Source organism: Plectrocnemia conspersa, unplaced genomic scaffold, assembly GCF_051122295.1.
Source record: "Plectrocnemia conspersa isolate PC_06_02 unplaced genomic scaffold, ASM5112229v1 ptg000012l, whole genome shotgun sequence".
Classification (NCBI taxonomy): Eukaryota; Metazoa; Arthropoda; class Insecta; order Trichoptera; family Polycentropodidae; genus Plectrocnemia; species Plectrocnemia conspersa.
In genome coordinates this window covers 2,716,916-2,740,076 of record NW_028277176.1, presented here as the reverse complement: position 1 = coordinate 2,740,076, position 23,161 = coordinate 2,716,916, and the positions used below count along the sequence as shown (strand labels likewise).

The following is a 23,161-nucleotide window of genomic DNA, read 5'->3' as shown; positions in this document are numbered from 1 at the left end:
CTTTTTCACATAAGCAATATACTGTCTAACATTTTAATCAACGCTCCTTTGTCTTTGGACCGGCTCTAAATCTGTCCATTGTGCAAAACCTGATCTCTTTGAGAGATCGTTTCTCACAAATCTGAGCTTCTCGTCTCTTAAATGTTTTGATAGAAAATTCCGAGAAACGAGCTGCGACCTTGTCTTCGACATTCCTTGCCATCTAACGGGATGTAAAGAAAGCTCTTTGGATGAATCATAATCTCGAGTGGTTAGGGTCGCCAGAATCGTGCTGGAACAATAAAGGAATATACCAGGTGTTCCAAATTTCTATACAAATTAAATATTTTTGTAGGTCCTTAACACGAGATGAGTGACCCTAGAGTTTTAGGGATAACCGGATTTTTTCAATAGCTCTTTTTATTGCTTCCAGTTATTTAACCCTTTTTAGTAGCAAACAATAGACGCTAAAGGTGTTCCATTTAACATATACATATACATTATGGTTAAAAGGTTGAGCATTTAGTATGGTTGTAGTATTATATATAGATTTATGTTCGACCATTCTGATAAAAAATATACACTATATATTTTATTTTTGTTAGTAATTGTAAAAGTAAATAAATTAAATATTGTAAATAAGACATCCTTAATTATTAACCCTTTGCGCTCGTAAGTCGACTATGTGTCGACATCGTATTTCAAGCGTTGTACTCGAACGTCGACAATATGTCGACAAGACTTTGAATGCATTTATTGGCTTTGTGTTCAAGCAAATTTTGAAAATTTAAATTTATTAATAGTAAAAAGACTTCTGTTAAACACATTTCAGTAATATTGAATTTTTAACTTATGCAAATAACTCAATAATCTTAAATTTACAAGTGTAAGTTTATTGTAAAATTTTTCATCGGAACATGGTCAAAGCGCGCGCTGTTAGGACGGCATCGCGCTAGACTTGACAGATTTAGGTTGTCAATTATTGCTTTAAAACTGATTTTTTCCTTCTAAGGGCATCTATATTTTTATGATATGGGATGAAACGGGATCATATGCTCTAATTGTGCATAATTATTACTTTATATTGTGTGTATGTTATGAAATAAAAATAAAATTTTTAAGACGGAAAAAAGAGCGAGATGCCGTTATGCTAGCAGAGCTCGCTTACTCGCTCGCACTAATAAAATGAGCGATTGACAACTATCGACCTGGGTACTCAACTCAAACGATAATATTAGTCTCGACACGTTTAATTTTTTTTTTTGAGCTAGTAAATAACTAAATTGTGTAAAACAGAATTAGTAATCTGTGTTTTAATTATTTATAAATACATATATTGATTTTCTTTTAAAAATTATCCATATAATTACGAATGATGATATAATAATATATTATTACTGTGACAGTAATAGTATGCGTTTATGCTAAGACTATTTCTACCAATTTTAAATCTTGTACAAGTATTTAAAGTTTTAAGTTTTAGGATATTCTTTTAATGTAATCATTTTTTAAGATCAATTATAATTATATTTTTAAAAACTGTTTTAATAAATTCAATACTTAAAAATTCAAAAATAAAGCCACGAGGCCAAACTACGCTGGTTCGTTCTAGGTGTAAGAACGCCTGCCAATCCAAGACAGATCCCCACAAAAAAACAATGTAATATTTATCATTTCTGCCTCAAATGGGCAAATACATACGAAAAACTTGTAGAATATTTGTCTAAATATAAAATTTGATCATTTTCACAAAATATAATAAAACTTTACCGGCCCTATCTAATTTTTTTATGTACAAAAAAATTAGGTGAGTCCTGGCCCCGATTGCATTTAGATTATCACCACAGCTGATATTTTTGGGCGCCATTTCGAAATTTGTTAATATGTGGGGACACCTATTCATGCCATATTTTTAAAAATATTATGGATCAAATAATTGATTTATAGCCTTAAATTATACTAAAAAGCCATTTTAATAGGCTCAAATGCTTACGGCACCTTTAAATGTCCAATGAGTACTGGCGATTTTCTTGATGACACCTATAGAAGTCATCCGCGGTGAAAGGGTTAAAAGTCTTGTAAAACATGTTTTTTTCAGTAAGTTTTAGGATTGTATTGTACTTATATAAATTTATCCATATTTAACACTCTAAAGGTGGATGACTCAAATATGCGTCATTAAAAAACTTTTGTTAAAAGTCGTTTATGCACAACATAATCAACACTTACACGTTTAATTGGATAAGATTTAAAACACGGTTTGTAAATTAGTGATATCTATTATATATTGTTAACTATAATTACAGCTTACAATCAATAGATGTCGCTTAGCAGTTAGAGCTTAATTTTAATAATAGCGCATTCTTAATATTAAAATGTTTAGTTTGCTGCGGGGACCTGAACCGATAGTCTCTAGGATATCAGTTCAACGGCTTAAGGACTACGACATTCCGGTTATACAAGACAATCTAAATATAAAGTTGTAAAATCGCCATGACGCGCTTTGAATGTCTCTCTGTAAAACATATGACTGAAGAATATAGACAAGGTTATTTTGCTCGTGTAACACCATAGACCAGGGGTCGGCAAACCTTTTTTGTGAAGGACCAGATTGTAAATATTTTAAGCTCAGCGGGCCAGGAAGCAAAATTAAAATGAGCTTTATCATTTCTCTCAAATATTCAAATGTTGTATAAATTTTAAATATAAGCACTGTTTTTGTTTTTAGCTTTAAGTTCAATCTGTTAAGAAATCTCATGATATCTGCAGCAAAGGCTAATTCTCAAATCTATTTAATATCAGATAATAATAGCTGAGGGCGTGGTTTTTCGTTGAAAAAAATTTTAATCGCTCCTATGATTTAAAAAATCTTAGTCAACCTATACCATGACTGGGCCATTGGACTACTGTATGGTAGAGAAAGTCGAAATATACGGCTTATATTAAGATAAAAAAATAGTCACAGAACTGATGACGGTTAAGTTCACGATAGTTAATAAAGTTTACGGTTATTACAATTGTTTTAATAATACACAATAAATTTAAATGTTTTCTATAGTACCTGTTGGTGAATAGTGCATTTTTACAAAAATCATATTTTTTTCTAAAAAAGCTTATACTTGTTCTGCTTTTAAATTTACCACCATCAGATGTTACACATTTTATTCGAAATTCACTTTAAAATGTACTTTGTTAACGTTTTTCAACTTTATTATTAATATTTTCATTTGTAGTAGTTCCATGCAAACTATTCATCAAAACTATTTTTTTTGTCACTTTAACATAGCATTGACTGCTTGAATAAATAATTTAGTGGAAACCAGTAACTTATTTAGTAACTTACTGTTTGCAGAAGCCTTTAAAAATGGATAAATACTGCTACTATTTATACATAACCCTTTACTTATACAAAATATTAACTATTTGGCAAAGGCTACATGTAATATTTTGACTTAGAGAGCCATGCAAAAGCAATGGTGTTAATCGAAAATAATTTAAAACCAATGAATTGAGTTAAAAAAACTGCTATTTAGTTGTCTATTGATGTTACACACAATGTGCTTATCTTTTAGCAACTGTTCTCGCCGAAAAACTGGTAAACGAACAAATCTATTGCAAAAGGCGTTACGTGGGCACTGAAGATGCTGTCAAATTTAAAGTTCATAACGTCACGGTGAAATACAAAGCAATAGGAGCACCTTATAATGTGATACATAGCTAGCTCCTTAACTCGATTGTAAGATTGTTAGATTTTTTTATATGTCAAATCTAACAATTACTTGCAGGCCGGATTAAATAAGCAGAGGGCTGGATTTGGCCGTAATTTTCTGACCTCTGCCATAGACAGTGAATATATTAAAAAAATATCTAATTTAATTTGGCCTTCTTTTTCGTATTTTAAATATTCCTATCCTAAGTGCACATAAACGCAGGACAAATACCCCCTGGACATATATCCCCCATCAAAACTCCCCTGGACATTAACCCCTCGTACAAATAATCCCCTGTGCAAATAACCCCCTGACAAATAGCCCCCTGAAAATTAACCCCCGTGTAAATAACCCCCCTGACGATTAATAGAGATAAGTATTTTATATAAGTTGTTATTATCTATAATAAATAGTCATTATTTTAATAAAATAATGTTTAATACGAATAATCAGTATCAATACTAATTTATTTTATTCAGCAAAATACAGAATTTTTAAAATATCAATAAAACCAACACACTTACAAAGAAAATATACGTATTGTATATTTTGTACCGGTGACCGGTGCGAGCAAAATTGTTATAAAGAGTATTAAAAAAATAAAAAATATTATTAGGCTAGATACATATGTATGTATAATACAGCTAAACTTTGGTAATGGCATCAGTATATGTTTTATTAAGTATAATAGAGCGTCACGAGACGTGTTAAGTAATATCTGTATTATCTTTATACGTGGCGGGGATTAATTGTCAGGGGGGCTATTTTCATGGTGGGTTAATTGTCAGGGGGTTATTTGCACGGTGGAAAATGTCCAGGGGGGTTTTGACGGGGGGTTATTGTCCAAGGGGTATATTTCCAGGCGGTTAGTGTCCTAGAACCATATTTCCTAATCTACATTCTCCTTTATATATGGACATTCGCTTTACTTTATTCGGAATCTCATTATCGGCAACTTAGCGTCAAAAGTGTTAAATTTTCTTTTAAAAATCATTGGTTAAATCGTCAAAATGTATCCTTTTGCTTAAAACATATGTGCTGATGTGCATATTGTTTGTGTTTTATTTATTGTAAGGTGCATAACAATTTTTCGTATTAAATATGTTTTAAAACGTTATTATATGTTATTATATGTTTTATTTAACTAACAGTATCTTTTTTTTTTATAATACGTTTATTGTAATCTGATTTTCTAAAAAGTGTAAAACTTGTTAATGGGAATGTATTAACTATTTACCAAGAAAAAACAACAATTAAAAAAACTAAAAACTAAGGTTTTACTAAGAAAAAAAACAACAAGTAAAAAACTTGTACTCTTTGTAATTTTAATCTTGATTAAATTATATTGTAACCATTATTTTTTTGTATGAACGCAAATTGTTGATCGATGTTATGAGCGCTAAACGCTATAGAACGAGCGCGATGCGCAAGATAATAAGCGCATTGCGCAAGATAATAAACGATAGGTGCAAAAAAAATACAATCAGTCCAATATTTTAATTATTCAGAATTCATATGACATCTAGCTATTTACAAATTTCTTAATGGTTATAAACCCCTGCCGCTACAACACTCAGCTGTTTTTTAAATAATTAATTTATTTGTTTTGCCGCGCATTTGATTGCGATGGACGAAAAATCATCTAAAAACATCATTACATTTACCTTCCTATACTATGTATACCTAATACTATGTCATTTTTTTTTTTTGTGAATAGTAAGTACAATTCTTCGTGAACACATTTTAATAAATTATTCTTTTCTAAGTTTCATGGTTATCGTTTTACAAGTTATTTAAAAAAGTACAATATAAAAAGTTATTTTCCGATTAAAGTATTAAAATTATAATATATTTTAAATATTTAATTAATTTTTTTTAACTAAAATACTGACAAACTATCCACCTTTCGCTGTATTAATTTTAATTTGTAAAAAGATTAGTCAAAACATGTTTTATTTCATTTTTACTTCCAAAAATTGAACTTATAAAAAATCTTGAAATTAAATACGAGCTGGCACTACCCCAACCAAAAAAAAAAATACGAGTTCAAAGGGTTAACACTGATTTGATATAAATATATCTACTAGCAACTGTATCAGAGATTGCATTTATTAAAAATTGGTTTAAAGCACCTGAATCAATAGTTTCGTGATACAAATAGACACGACTGAATTTTTGTTTATAAAATACTTATTCTAGCTCTTTTGAATATTATGTTCTGCACTAACTAGGAAGACACAATGAAAACAAAAATACATTGTAAGCATAATGAATATATTTTTAATTAATAGTAATTTAGATTATATTATTATTGCCTGTAAGGTAATGTTTAATTCCGAAAGTAAATCTTAAACGAAGCTCTTACTAATCTGAAACAGAACACTTAATCGAAAGGTCATTTTTTGCCGTATGATTTTCGTGCAACACAGAGTTAAATCAATAAAAGTATTTTATTAGTGGCTCGGTACTTCCTTCCATGAAAAATTAATTTAATCAAATTTCATCTGCGGTTTAAAATCAGAAGAGGCAGGAATAATGCCAGTTTTTTATATAAAAGTACAATAGCACACAGACACATTAAATGCACAATACTGGTTCATAAACATTTCTACGTTTGTTTACAATTGGTAGTTATACAATAAAAAAAATCTTCTTATATATAATAGTTCTAAGCCGCTTCTGGACGCGCATAACTTAAAATAAAACAGTTCAATTCTCTACTCTGTAAATCATATCGCTTTGTATGAACGGTGTATAATAATACTCGTAAACAAAGGAAATATATTTAATTATAATAATAAATAAAAATTAAATTTGAATTTGCTCCGATTGATTTTCGAGCCGCCGGTAATGTATTCTGTTGTTTCGACCAATCAAAAATAAGCATTCAAATATAATATAAAAATGGCTGACAGTACCATGACAACAGTTTTAAATAATTATTATTTAATAATAAAATTTTGCTAAGCGACATTATTTTTCATTAATTCGTCATTTTGGTGAATATAAATAATCGGATTGCAAATTAACTAGGTGTGTTATAACTATGGTAACTTAAATATATACATAATGTGTTAAGGATTAGAAGAATACATTGATTAAACTAGATAAACAATCATAAAGCAATCTTCGTAGTGTAATCTTCAAATTTTAAATTCCCGGTGCCGGGCTCCGAGGCCGAAAAGTGAGTTTTTCCTTTTATAAATAATCGGATTGCAAATTAACTAGGTGTGTTATAACTATGAAAATTAAATATATATTATACATAATGTGTTTAAGATAAGAAGAATATATTGATTAAATTATATAAACAAACATAAAACAATCTTCGTAATGAAATCTTCAAATTTTGAATTCCCATCGCCGGGCTCCGAGGCCGAAAAGTGAGTTTTTCCTTTTATATTACATAAACATTATCATTGCTTCCGATTTAATGCACATATACGTTAGATTTACGAGGTACGTTTTAAACTTGAACGTGTAATATATCCTTAGTATGTATGAGGATTGAAAGTTAATGTCAATCAAATCGGCGCTGTCGCAGTTTGAACGCTATATATATCAGCCAACAGACAGCTTATAAATGTGTAGTTTCTTGAAGGTTATTTAATAAACGACATTTTACAATGATTATAAATATGTGATTGGACCTGGAATAATAGATAGCCAAAATATCTAAGAGTGGCTTATTTTTAATTCCGATGTGGCAAAATATGTATACGTCGTGGTTTTAATTCAATTTTTGTTCTGTGCCATCATTTCTCTTTAGGAAAAGCCAAATTCAGGATATTCAGTTACATCAAACTTATGTAGTTTGTTCTTTATAAAAAGATAATACTTGCTGACAGTGACTTCAACATGAGAAGATTCACTCTTTGTTTATATATACCAATTCTACGTTGTAGCCATATAGGTCATCAAATTGTTCCATCATTGCTTCTGAAAAATAATTAAAAAACAATATGAGTAAACATTGAACACGTTATTACTACTAATATAATCCATAAATTAAATTTAAACGACAACCGAAGAACAAAATTTAATTGTTTGCCATACGTAAATGTTATTAGAGATATCATTGCTTCTGAAAATTAGCTGTAAACGATACTATATAGTAGGTAAAATGTAGCTTTTTGTTTACACTAATACGAGATTTTTCATTATTACTAGCATTGTAATATGTTTAATTAACTTTGGTATGTATACCTTTAATTGCCCAATCGCCACTGTTTGTCTTTTTATATGAGATCCTGGAAAGTCAATGGTATTTTTTTTAGAATAACCGTGTATATTATTCATATAACCAAACACTTACTGGCACACTTATAATTTATAGTTTTGTTTATAATTCCAATGTTACATCACTTTGAATCATCTTCAATTGACACATTGACACTTTGTAAGAAAAACGCCATGATTATAACATATTTCACTGTTTATTTAATTGCACAGAAATGGGCACAGCGAGCGCTTGTCAGATGACAGTAGAACTGTCACATGCAAGCAAATTTGAAAGGGAAATCCCAGGTTTTGGGCGCGCTTGGGAAAGAACTATGAAATTGATTTTAACGATTTAAATTGTAAAACACTTATCAAAATATGTTTTAAAATCAACATATTCTAAAAACATTTTTTTTAAATATGTTTAATTTATACGGGATTTAAAATATAATATAAATAATGTGGATTTGTATTAGCTTCTCTATACAAAAATAATATGTACTTAAATTTTGGCGAACGTTGGAAATTTAAAGTTATAGTTTTTAGAGAATTATTAAAACGGCCCTCAAACACCTAAAATACGCTAAAACACAATCAATGACTTATAATCGCTCACATTGCACCAACTGATCGATTGTGTTGTAGCGTCAGTAAGGTGTAACAAAATATTTTTTAATATCAGTAATATTTTTGAGCGGATTTGTAACCGATGCTATTTATTATTATTATTTATTTAAACTGTAAACCTACATTTAAATGATACAGAATGTTTCGTTTTAATATTATTTATTATGTTAAAAATATTTTATTTTATTAATATTTAGTTACAAACCTATTTTAAATATTGCGAAATCTCTTTGTAACGAATACTGAAATAACGAAATTCCCAGTATAACGAATCTTCAATTTGTCCCCGAAAAACTTTCATACAAAATGTTTTCATTGTAACGAAAACTGATCTCAGTATAACGAAATATTTTGATCCGAATTTAAAAATGACGTTACAACTTGACACAATATTTCTCCGAATTCAGTTCGTCCTTGATGTGTTCAAAAACGACATTACAGATGTTTCGCTGACCCTCAAACTTTTTTTATAAAACATTATATTCACAAATTTTATTGTGTTTCATACAGTATCCTTAAAAATTGTCAAAAAACGATATGTCAACCTTATAAGCGATTATTTTAATGCTGTAGTAATATGGTAATTAAAAATAAAAATCAATATAACGAATTTTTAGAATACCGAAATATATTCATTGGTTCCGTGAGTTTCACTATATTGAGATTTCACTGTACAATGCTTAATTTATTATTATCTAGCTAAGTTCTAAACCTATTTATAAATGATATACAATATTTAGATTTATCATTAAATATCTAAATCTAACGTTAAATAATATAAAATATTTTCTTCTGGAAATATTTAGTCAAGTTGTAAACCCATTTTTAAATGAATTGAAAATGTGAAGTAGCTTTTTATAGATTGAACCATTTTGACTATCATTTAAAATCCTAAATAATAATGTCTAATTTGAACCATTCAATTTAAAAATATATTTTAAAAAATCAGAACGAAGCAAAAATAATATTTAATACCCAAAAAGTTAAGGGTCTGGTATTCGCACACTCGCTAGCTTCAGACTTTTATTAAATAATAAATTATCTGTAAATATGACAAAATTCAAGGGAAAATATCGTTTTGTTTTGCGCTTGAATGAAATATTCGGTGACAGTTTACGATCTCTATGTATAAATTATATAAATAAATAATTATATTTCCATATCAGCAAAAATACATCGTTGAGCAAGTAACTGTCTTAATCCGTTCCTAATCGGTTGTAGTCGCCAAATGTCAGATCGAGAATTTGTCAGCTTTTTTATGCTATATGTATTTTTTTGCATTCTCGTAATATCCGTCCGCTCACGATATTTGCTTCATAAAATTTTATACGAAATATTTATTATCGAAATATTTTTTTAATGTATTTGAAAAGTAAATTCCATTGCAATTAAAGTACCAGGACGCCCTGGTAGCATCTCTGAAAATGTTTCGTAGAATAGCAATATAAGCTATAAATAATATATTTGTATATACTATATTTAAAGAATCTTGCATCTTTAGGTATTTCACTAAATGTTTTATTATAATATATAAATTATTTTGTATCTTAAATTATCTTTAGTGTGTAAATATTAAATGAACGCATCTAAGATCCAAAATATATATATTGAAGGTATATTAAGATATAGCCTAATCGATAAATACATACGTAATATATGCATATATGCACAATGAGGCAATTTGAATTAGAATTTATAAAACCAATCGACATATACCAATAATATCATTACTCATTATCAGCTACCATGTTTGGTGTTACAATGATTTATGCTGATACACAGAACAAAACGTTACCGGTTAGTACCTTTTTCATTGACTGTTTAAACCCGGTCGTTACGCAACTCTCACATAATAGCAGTCGACCCCAATACCACAAGTATTTGTACCAAGTATTCGGCAAGGCCGACCAGCACAAAAATCTCAAAATCGTCACGCCATTTTGATCACATCCTTGCGATGCGACTTCCTAAGAGATTCACAGATTGATTGTCTTGTTTTCAGATTACATTGAATTGAAGAAGAAACAGAAGCAAAATGCGTTGGTTCAAGAAGAATGGAGAAGCGCCTAAGCTTCTTAGCTTATCTCCGTTGAGAGGAGAAGTGACTTCCAGGAGAGCTCCACCGCCGCCTGATACGCCCCCTCCGGAACCTCCTTTGTCCAGCAGGAGCAGGGACAACACTCCAGTGAAGACGACCAGGAGATCCAGAATAGGTATGAGCCGTTTCCTGTCTCTTTGTTGCTTTGATGAAAGTTGAGTCATAGGCTGAGAATTTTTTCGGTCATGAGCGCCTAAAATATCTCTGTGAGAGCAAACGTGCATTTTTCTTCTTTAATGGTTTATGGTGGTTGAGAAACGCAGATTAATTTACATGAACGTTCCGATGCAAATGTTGAGCAAATCCATTCTTGATTGCAACGCATTCCACTCTCGGTTGCAATTTGATTGCATATTAGTGATTAAAAATGTTATTTATGCGTTTGGTATAATAATAAATTTAAAGCAGTGTTTCTTAAACTTGTAATATATATGTATAGTATTTTTTAAATTATTTTATCTTAAGTTACAAAATACTTAAATATATAAATAACTTTATGAATATAATTTATTATTATCTAGTGCAAAACAGTTTTTTTTTATAAATTTAAAGACCTTTTTAGTTGTTCTTTTATAATATAATTTACAAAAGTTGTTCTTGTTAATTATGCATATGCAATGCCTTTCTTTGTCCTATAAATACCAGTAATTTCTCAACCATTATGCAACCTCCATGCTACACATGTGTCTCATAACACAGCCAATTAACAGCAGCCTTCTTAAGAAACAGCCCGGAGCTTTCGAGATCAAGTCTGACCACCAGCAGTTCTCCTCATTGAATTACTCTTCACGTGTTCAATTTCACTTTTATTCGTCATCGTATCCCAATTCGTCATCGTGTGTTCCGAATAATACACAAAAAATAGCCTAAAGCAAATTGCAATAACCACAGCTATAATCTAAATCCGCTTTCGCAAAACCTTATTACTTTTCTTGATTAAATAATATATTTTGCGAACCATTACACTTATACTTTTATTTATCTTCTTATAGAGAGATTGTCACAGTCATGCATTGATTAAATTTGTGTGGATAAATAAGGGATGAAAAATTCATGATCGAATTAGCGTAGTTTCAGCTATGCTGCGCATTCACGGTCGATTCGCACATCGCTTCAGGCACGTACTGTTTATAAACAAATTCGCGTGCGTCACGCGCTTTCGTGATTCAATTTTTGGCCAGACGTGTTCGAGTTCCCATTCATTATGGAATAATTGTACGTCTTAAAGTTTGTACTATTTTTCTAAATGTATTACAAAATAATAGCTGTGTTTATAATTTGAGTTTCGTAGACCATTTTCATATTTAGATATCAAACAGAGAGATGAAACTGATTTGAAGTACTTTTAAACTGAAGAAATAACAACTGTATTAGATTAGACTACTATACAGCTAAGGAAAATCTTAGAAATACACATTCACTGAAATAAAATTGGAATGTTTAAGATACGATAATGCATTTTAAAGAATGTTTAAAATACAATATGCTAGAACAGACTCGATATCAGCGGAGCTACTGAAGAATGAAGGACCAACTCTAAATAGGTACATATGGAAGGATGGTATGACTCTAGAATGAAAGATTAATTATAACCATACTAAGAAGGTGACTAAACAAAATAAAAAAAACTATAAAGGAATTATGATTCTAAATGTGGCCTATAAAATTTTACTCAACCGTTGCATATAACAGATTATGCAAAAATATTGAGGCGATCCTGAGTGTCAGGTAGAAAAGATCAACTATAGATGACACACACCTTATGATACAAAACACGGAGAAAGCATATGAATATATTATAAAAATCTACCACATATTTATAGACTTCAAGCAAGAGTTCGATAGCTTTGTTGGAACCTTAAATTCTGGGGATTTTATTTTGTTAAAAAAAGTTCATTGCTTTTCAATATATGCTCGCTCCAGACGTCGAGCTCGACCAGGGAATGCAAAGAGAGAAGCGGCGGCTTTTAAAATTTTCGATGGTCTGAAATTAAATCGACTTCTTCGTAATTGTAGTCAAAATTAAAGAGCTCTTGGAGATCTGATGTCCAACTATGAATGACAGTATAAGTGTCTTAGAAGAGTTCTCAAGCGAAGTGTCTGAGATGAAGTCCTTAAAAAAGCGTCTGAAAGGAAGTGATTCTTGCCCGTGTTCCCGTTTTTATGGACGATTCAGGTTGCGACTGGAAGCGGGCTATCGGCCTTTTGTCGATGGAAAGCATGTGCTCAAGTTCTAGGGTCGCTAATGAGCCGCACTCGACTTACATATGACCTGAGGTAGCGGGTGAGAGCACCCAGGAACCATCGTTCCGTATTTATATCCATTGTCCTCTTCCCTGGAGATTTTATTGTTTGCCTCTTTTTCGGTAAAACGACCAATTAAAGTGGGTAGCTCTTTTTTAAATGATGCGTGCAATAATTTTTCAAAAGCGACAGATATTTAAATTATTTTTAATTTATAGCTTGTACTTTGCGACTTAATCTGTAAAAAAGTTTCTCACGGTGGTGTCCCATTTTAACGAATAAAACCATTTTTTTCATAGATGGGTAAAACGCTGTGCTGAATATGCATGTTTTTATAATTAATTCACAAAAGTTAATTCCTCCAATTGTGAATAGAGAGTGGTTCAAATAATGAACTCGATAAAGGTAAATTCTAGTAAAATACACAATACCTGTGGGGGGGGGGAAAGGCCAAGGGGCAGACTAATAAAAAAGTAAACGAATAATGTTGCAGAGGACTAAACCAAAATGAGACAAGCTGGTAAATGGGGGCGGCTAGTCAAGATATTAAATAGATCAATATCCAACGTATTAAGGAGCTGGATGGCTACAGCCATAGCAAGTTTGGCTCTAACGTACATCAGAAAAAGTCATGAACGTGACTCTCGAAGACGTTCCAGAACCCAAAACTAGATTTATTCAAGAATAGTTGGATTGTCAATAGCACCCTTCAGTATTAAAAAAGGCTTATTATTATAAAACTTTCTGCAATAACTCCTGAAAGATTGGACACAAGAGCGGATAATAACTTCATATTAGGGTATTTCAAGAATTTAGCGATTAAATAAAGCTATTTGGTTACCCGAGCATTTCAAATTTATGCTATAAACTAAATGTTTATCGAATACATGAATAATGTGTTCTTCATAACAAAGCCGAGTATCTTGGAAGATTTTTCGCAGACGTCGTTTACGTGTAGAGAGAATCTCCACTTACTCCAGTTCCTATCTAGAACATAAAAATATTTTAATTATGAATGAGATTTATAAAATGGAATATAATAATAATTTTTAAAATGTAAAAGGCAGATGGTTGAAGAAAGGCCATCTCCATAGAGAACATAAATCACTATCTAGAGAGAGTCTGCAAAATAAATCGGATGCATTTAAACAATTTCAACCATCGACATATAAGATACACTATAATTTGAATTTATGTCAATAATGAATAATTTAAAGGAGCTTGAGGAACTTCCGAAGGGGTAAATTATTTGTTTAATAATTGGCAGCCATAAGTGTGTTCTTAAAAGTAGTTCTGAAATCTTTATTCAAAGTTTCTCTAGATTCAAATTTTCTCAGTAAGATAATAGGAATATTCCGATGAAGAATAAGATCAGAAAAATTACATAATATGGCAATTTTCAACATTAAAATGCAGACGTTTGATGCAAGCTCAATTCCACAGAGAATTTCTAGCTCTCTACTTCACTTAAGGACAAAAGTATCCTTAAGATTTCTGTAAAGTTTACAGTCTGCCGTAAACTTTACTTGGGAATCTATGGTTCATATCTGTCCGTTCTATTTATTATCTTAATTAAACACTAATTTAATTACAATAGGGAAATTTTTAAACGCATCATTATCTATTCAATATTTTTTTTCTAAAATAGTCACACTAACTGTTTTTTTCAACTATGAATCATAAATGCGAGGTTCAATTTTTTTGCATAAATTTAACAAAGAATAAGTAACTGTGAAGTATCATAGTCACTGATCTTTTGTCAATTTGATATTTATACTTAATTAAAAAAATATGCCAATGGTATGTCGAGAGTAACCGTTTTGGATCTATTTGTATTTGCCAATTTAATACTGTGCTATTAAAATATTTTAAATAAACACTACTGATTGTATAATAATGTTATTTACAATATAAATTCTATGCTGAAATACTATAATGCGTAATATAATAAATCTTTTTAGCGTATCTCTTAACTTAAATGTGTTGACATGATCATCATCTAATGATCTTGAAAATCCTGAGAACCACTCGCACACAAAATCCCACAAAGTCGACCGATCCTTATCGACTGGCATAATCTCATTTAAATATAAATCACGTGAATCACACAAGAGTAAACTAGAATCAGCGTCCTGACTTTGCGGTTCACGTTACTCACGCTTCCCGTCGCACATCCTGACCTCAGGCGCGTTTTACGTGTTTCGAAAAAAATAATTATAAAATCATAAGAAAATAGACCTTACACCGTTCTTACGTAACGCTCATACTGGCGAACAATGTCTGATAGTAATTTGCTTTGACCGCCTATGTGTGGCGAATACGTCATTTAAATACATAATGTGCCGAAAAGGCAGACGATCAAACCAGTACAGTGCGAGCCTTCGTACAGGAAGGATATCGATAGAGATGTTTGTGATCACAATAAAGATCGACAGGATGAAATGGCCATTTCGTGAGTCCTTTAAATAATTATTATACTACATTTTTTTTTAATCAAAGTTCAAGTAACAAAATACATAGATAGGATATCACATAGGATATCATTTACAGTTTGTCTTATGTTTTTTAACATAAGATAATTTTGTGTCTATCAAATCAATTTTAACTATTCAAAATATTTTTTTTATCTGCCAAATGACAGTTAGTATTTAATGTTAATTGCTCTAAGTCCATTGTATTCGTTTTCAGTTCGTCTTTGGTGATTCATGTGTAGATGTTGCATACATACATTTCATAGAATACGTGCTAATATTTCTTCTCATTGCTTTAATTGTTCAAAATATACAAAAAACACTTCTTCCTCTACTTTTGTATTGAGCGAACGCGACATCACGTTTACTAAAATGTTTTTATGCTTTACTTTAAGATATTGCTATTTTTCATTTAAAATAATTATAGTAGCAACTTAAAAATTAACTGAGATTATAAAAAAGTCTTACTTACTTACAATACTCTTATTTATATATTAATACCCAAGGAAAATTTAATTTATTCCTGCTATTGTATTGTATATGTAAAAAAAACTGTTTGAAATTCGCCCAATCAATTATGACGCATTAGAATAATATTGTTGTGTTTTTTTAACACATACAAAAACCATGAAAAAATATTCAATACAAACATATATTAACAATTTGATAGTTCTAGGTATAAAACATTTATTCTTTCGCTCTTTGCTAACTTCATTCGTTACACGTAGATAATTTATATGCTTATTTATTTATTTTTAATCTTAAATTGCAACCGTGTAAACACAATCAACAACTACATAGTAAATAGCTTTTAATCAATGACATATATTTTATTATAAATATATTTATTATATTGCTTTTGAGATTTTTTTATATTAATAAGATAATTTATTTTATTTATTTATTTTGTATCTTATCTTGCAATATGACAGGCGTTAGCCTAATGCGTTACAACAATGTAAATACAATCAATAACAGTGATAAATCAATCTATATAAATTATTGACATTTACTAGCTTTATATATAATATTTTTAGTCTCATGTTTTCAGACTAAAATCAATCTATATAAATTATTGACATTTACTAGCTTTATATATAATATTTTTAGTCTCATGTTTTCACGTATTACAGTAGCACGTAATCCGTTGTGTTCCGGTTTCATTGGAACGTACTGCAGTAGCACGTAATTGGTCGTCAGCGTGTCGCTGTTCAGCTCAACTTTTTACTTTCCGCTTAAAAGTTGAAAGTTGAAAATAGCACAGTTTATCTAGAAATGGTAGCCAGAATGTCACATCTATTCACCATTAAAAATATAGGTTCTCAAAGTAGGCAATATCACCCACTGGTGGGTGATGTACAAATCTGGGTCCGAGGGAATTTGTTTTATTGCTCAAAAAAAAATGTTGCGCAAAAATATTTAAGGCATTTTATATTTATGACAAAATAAATATATGTTTGCATAAATTATAAAATAAAATATGATGAGGTTTAGGATATTTTTAAAGTGACTGCTGTTATCGTTACTCACTTATTTTATTTTATTTTAAAATTGAAAATACAATTTTTATAAATAGCATTTATAATTTTATATGTAGTATATATTTAAGATAAATAGCAAATATTAATTATTAAGAGCATTTTTAATTTTATAAGCTAAAACAAAAAAATATTTAAATAGCAAAAAAATATTCTCTTACTTTTATTTTTAAACTTGCTATTTGAATTTTATTTTTTAAACTTGCTATTTTAAATTTTAAAATTACACAAGTTACATAAATATTATAGTAAAATTTGAAAAAATATATGGACATTGCTATCCTTACAATTTATTAATTAATGAGATTTTTAGATAGAGTTTTTCAAATATGGGCGATGAAAAATTTTGCAATTGAAAAGTGGGCGATGAGTCAATTAAGTTTTTGTGATAGTCATAAAGACACATGTGCTTTCTGTTTTATAGTATAAACAAACTATTATTACAGCTTATAATTAATAGATGTCTAGCTCATTTTTTTAAATTATTTATTACGATATTCATTCGTGAAATTAGAAAAATCTAGGTAAACCTTATTTGTGTTGATTGATTTGAACTATATTTTTATAATAATCACTATTTTCAAGTTTCCAGATACGATAGAAAAAATCTAGGTTACATATAAAATTCGAACCAAGGTCTTTCAGGTATTAGTCATCTACTAATACTACTAGTATATCATACTGGTTACAAAGACTGCCTAAAAATTAAATAAATTGTCAATTTCTTGTATCCAATGTTCCGTTGATGCTATTGAAAAGATAAATTCTATTTCAAAATCTTGCTATAAAAATTAAGTTTACGAATGGTATAAATCAGTAACTATTACCCGAAAGTTTTTAAATTTTTATGGTATCTGGAAGATCGGAATTAGTGATTATTGGATAAGTATAATTCCAATCGATCATTACAGATCAGGTTTTCTTAGATTTTCCTAATCTCACGTATGAATATTGTGATTATGAAATAAAATAAAGCTCGGTCGTACAATTATTAGCTATTCTATTTTTTTAATAATGATCATATCACATACGCATTAAAAAAACTTTTACAATCACATCGCTATTTTAAGTTACAAAAAAGAAAAATATAATGTGCTCTTGAAATAATCGCGGACATACAGACAAAAAAGATTTTGCGATTTTATATTTGATTATAGTCACAAGTATATTTTTTAAATTTGGTTACAGTACGTAAATTATAATAAATATATAAAATAAATTTTTCAACATCAAGACAGAAATGCCTTCAAAAAATTTTTTTTTTTCTTAATAAATCTATTGAATTATCTGCAAAAGGAATAGAGAAATGCAAACTGTTACATTCAATTCATTCTATAGGTAAAGTAATTATTTAAAAAAATAAAAACATCAAATAAATTACAGGTATTGCTTCTCATTGCTAACATATTAAAAATAGTACAAACATAAACTAAATATTTATTTTTATTCCTTTAAAAATTTATTTTTACAAAATATCTTAAAAATCGATTTTTTGTAGAATATTGATTTTTTTTTCAAAAAACTAGTAATTATATTTTTTATACCATAAAATATTTTTTTTGCTTTTTCAGCTAAACCTTATCAATAAAAAAATACTTATAATTGTTGCTATTGAAATATAAGTCGATAATATTTTTAAATTAAAATATATATAGTGAATATAAATTTATTAAAATTAGTAATTAATTTCGGTCAGGATGCGTTTTACAGTATCTTATAACATTGCATTCGTGTACCTTAATAATTACTGTTGCCTATCTAAATGTTTTTTTATAATATTGGAAATACTATATATATATATATATACTATATTATATCCAATTTGCTGAATTAATGCGAAGCGAACGGGTTTAGGAAGTACATTATTAATTATACACCAACGAAAGTGCTGTGTTTTTGATAAAAATCTACGTGAATTTCCGTCCGATGTCTTCGTTGTTTATTGGGACATATCGCGTTATGATTGTTGATATTAGTATTTCCTCGATTTTCGTTCTTCCAATAATTTTACATATTAGTTAACAATCATTCCTTATTGTAAGCAATATTTAACATAGCACCTGTAAAGGTGACGGCACTACAAGAATAATACAAAAACATAGTTCGGCATTCTGTACTTGCACCCATATTTGGCAGATCCGTTCGATGATGGCTCTCAGAAATAGCTATTGATGATTCATTACTACCCACGCTGATTGATGCCTGTTAAAATATGCTAGAGACGTTCGCTAACGTTAATATTTTGTTATGCTAAATATTCCTTCTTCTTTGTTTCAGACATGTCTCCGGTCAGATGGGGAAACCGAAAAAGCAACAGCAGCAGCAGCTCACAAGACACACATTTGTATAATTTATCTGAACAAGTCATTATCATAGAAAAAGCGTCTCAAAGATTCCCCAGATATTTATCGCCGCACGGTAGAAAAATTTCACTCAATACACCAGGACACTCTCCTAGCAGAACTCACAATAGGCATAGGGAGAGATGCAATTCTTTGGAAAAGGAAAACGCTTATCTAAGAGAAAAACGCAATCCATTATTAGACAAAGTCAAGCATACTAGACTATCCTGTTTTAAAGCATCAGGAAGCACTTCGCATACGGAAGATTCTACCTCAACATCAGGAAGCGAATGCAGCTCTTTCGGGTTAAACACGACGCGATTAGAAGAGCCGGAGACGTTTCATTTCGGAAGAGATCCTTACAAACATTTAAGGAACAGTATATGGCTTAAAAAATCACAAGATATCAAATTAGATGATTCAGATGATGTATTTGTACCTATCGATAGCGCCGAAGATGTTTTTGGTGGCGTCATACGGAGGAGCTCAAATCGATTCGATAAAAGAACTACAGACGTACGATGCTTTAGCACTAGTTCTGAACACGCTCCAGAAGATCTTCTAATCACCAAAAACAAATATTTATTATCGAAATCGAGCGATCAAATTTACGACGACGAACGATCGCCTAAAATAGGCGACATCAGATCCATTGAATCCAAAGTCAAAAGGAAAGGAGATAAATATAGATCTAGAGATGATAAAGACACAATGAGTCCAAGCTCATGTCTGGCAGCTAAATTCAGAGCAATTTCTGATAGATATTTAAAATCATCGACTAATAAATTCATAGCTAAGTTATATAAACATAATCCACCCACTGATGCTTCAGTGGAAGACTTGAATAATTCGGTTGTAGAAAAGCGAAAGAAGAGCAAGAATGCCAAAGCTAAATTGAGGAGCTTTTCATATGGAGCTCTTCCGGGTATTGACGATTTTCAGAAGAGTCACAATCCAATTTATCAGGATGAGATTTTGGTACCTTCGTTTGGGGATGAAGAAGCTCTAATCAAAGATGCAGAAGACGCCGATTCGGGTATATTAGTCAATGAATCGGCTAATTCTTCCATATTCGAAAGCGACAGGAACTCACGCTGCGATAGTTCCATGTCGCATAACTTCCTGCAGCCGTTCCATAATAGGAGCGTTTCTGGTGATCAAGGTACTAAAAATTTGCAGTCACATAATGAAGACGAAGAAGTTTTTGAGCGCAGGCATACGCCTCAAAGGATCAGACACGCACAGAGAGCGCTATCTTTGGACAGGAAAGAGATTTTGAGGAGGATACCTAAGACGCACGCCGATTCTTCGGATCTGTCCGCTTTAGAGTTGACTGAAAAGCAAAGGAGTAGGCAAAGATCGGCGGATTTGTTAGATTGTGGCATTCCTCCGATACCACCATGTAGAAAATCCGGCGGAAAAGGCACTAAAGGCAACAGATTGCATTCCGAGTTCAAAGTGGTACGGATTACGAGAAAGGATCCGGTCGATGAGCTTGGAATTTTTATTGCCAAGACTAAGCTTTCGGATCAAGGCAATGTTGGATATTTGGTAGCGCATGTGGTGCCATCTGGTTTAGCTGATAAGTAAGTATTTAATGTAATATATTGATTATGATTACTGTTTCTGAATTATCGATTAATTTCCCATAAAAAATAAAATACTGTTTTTCTTAAGAATCAAATAAGAATTGTTTAATTGTTATTTTTGCTTTTTTAAATACATTTTTTTGTAAAAGATAAAATAATTTCTCGGGAAACTCTCAAAAAAAAATTAAGCAGAAACACTGATTACACTTTATTTAATAATGTTTTAATATTTAATTATTGTTTTTATAGGGAAGGATCTTTGAAAGTCGGTGATGAGATATTGAATGTCAATGGCAAGAGATTGAGAGGATTGACAATGGCTGAAGCTAGAGAATCGCTTAAAGGAGGAGCTGCTGAAGTAGATTTAGTCATTTGTAGATACCACGAAAAGTCTTCTAGTCCAGAAACTAGCAGACGTCCTTCAACCAAGGCCAAGAATAACAGAAGCAGTTTGAAGATGAAAGAAAGTCCAGTAGATTACGAAAACACTATCATAGTGGGTCAAAAAGAAGTGATTTACGCCAACAAGAACGACATTTTAATCCATAATCTGACGACTCCAAAGCCACACAGATTATCAATGCCTCAATGTAAGGTCGAAACAAGTGACGACCCTAGCGAGTTCGACGACTGCTCGCGCCGCAGTAATCCGTTGACATTGCCGCCGAGTAAAAATATCGCTTTATCAGCGAATGACTCCTCCGACAGTCCCAGTCCCTTATCTAAAAAGCGTAATCACTTCCAGAAGAATAACAACAGCAACTATAGCAGCATGAATAATAAAATGCTACGGCGGCAAGTAGTCAGTTATGGGGGGAACGCCAAGAGCAACGTTGTCAACGAGGGGTTAAGTTTAAGTTGTGCCTCCGATACTATGGACATTGATGTACCCGATAGCATGGGTAACAATAATACGCACGATAACATCACCAAAGTTGTAATTGAACATAAAAAAGAAGAATCGACACCAGTTACGGCTACCAATTTTTGCACTTTACCTAGAAGACCAAGATCTGCAGTTTGCACTTTCCATACTATCATATTTGAGAAAGGACCTGGCAAGAAATCTTTAGGATTCACTATAGTTGGCGGAAGAGATTCGCCAAGAGGAGCTCTTGGAATATTCATCAAAAGCATACTACCAAATGGACAAGCTATTGATGACGGTCGTCTGAAAGCAGGTAAGACAGTGATATTCAAAGACCCAAAAGCAAAAATATAGTTAACTGATTTAACATTATTAGTATATAGTACAATAGTTTTTATTGCATTAAAATATAACCATTATAAAATACCTAATTCATATGAAACTTTATTTCCTCATTTTCTATAATATAAATATTTTTTTAATTTTCTCATGTTTTATGAAACACAATAATTTATACTACTTCTATGTACTCTCAAATTAATAACACGTACTTACAGGTGATGAAATCTTAGCTGTAAATGGAATAGTTTGCCATGATTTAGCGCACGGTGAAGCGGTAGCGCTATTCAAAGGTATTCGATCTGGTCCTGTTGCTCTCCACGTTTGCCGACGAGCAAAATCCAAAGAATTGTAAGTATACAAATATATAATTGCAATGCTTAGTAATTTATTATATTATATTATATGATATTTCAATTTCAGATCGATCAAAGCAAAATCTTGTACAAATCTCATACAGACCGACGAATAAAGAAAATGTGATAAGAACGTTGCAGAGATTTTACTTAAGTTTTTTTGGCATTTCATTGTTGTTATTTAGACTGATCGGCTTCTAGAGATAATCTCATTAAAAGCGTAGAAGTTTTTTGCTATTAAGTTTTAGTCGAAGTGAATCTATTGTATGTATTATGTATAGAGATTATAATTATGTGAATGTATTTATTGTGAAATTTGTGTTCATAAATTGATTTGTTTATATATTTAATTATACATTGTACCTTATGCATTTAGAAGTCGTGTGTTGTAAAATATTGTGAAAATTGTTCATATTCGAATAAATCTTATTGAAAAGAAATATGTTTTTTTTTATTATTAAATTAATAATTATTTAAGTTATACACTTATATTAAGCACATAATTTTTTAAATATGTTTATATTAAAATTACATGACATATTCAGCAATAATAATAATAGTAATAACTGTTTCTTTCCAATCCTATATAGAGTAGAGACATCTATAGATTTTTATCTTGTTGAAAATAATAATTATAAATTTATTCAAGTTACAAACCAAACAAATAATAAAGTTTCTACAAAACTATTAAATCACCATAAAAAAACACGTATGTACATCAATACAATTAAACTTTTAATGTTTTATTTAATATAAATAATATAAACATAAAATATTGT

General features: G+C 30.5%; 1 protein-coding gene across 3 annotated transcripts in view; it reads left to right on the top strand.

Annotated features, from left to right (window-relative positions):
* LOC148227968 (uncharacterized) overlaps positions 1-22,822 on the top strand; it is a 79,562-nt gene extending 56,740 nt beyond the window's left edge. For 2 of the 3 annotated variants that reach the window (XM_088199676.1, XM_088199674.1), the window contains 5 exons: positions 10,540-10,750; positions 19,166-20,816; positions 21,069-22,000; positions 22,245-22,377; positions 22,450-22,822. In XM_088199676.1, coding sequence (XP_088055802.1) covers positions 10,573-10,750; positions 19,166-20,816; positions 21,069-22,000; positions 22,245-22,377; positions 22,450-22,498 — 2,943 coding nt within the window. In that variant the 5' untranslated portion in view covers positions 10,540-10,572 and the 3' untranslated portion in view covers positions 22,499-22,822. Of the gene's footprint in view, positions 1-10,539; positions 10,751-15,225; positions 15,332-19,165; positions 20,817-21,068; positions 22,001-22,244; positions 22,378-22,449 lie in introns of those variants that run through there. The other variant, XM_088199677.1, reaches the window with a different exon arrangement.
* Positions 22,823-23,161: the final 339 nt, after the last annotated feature.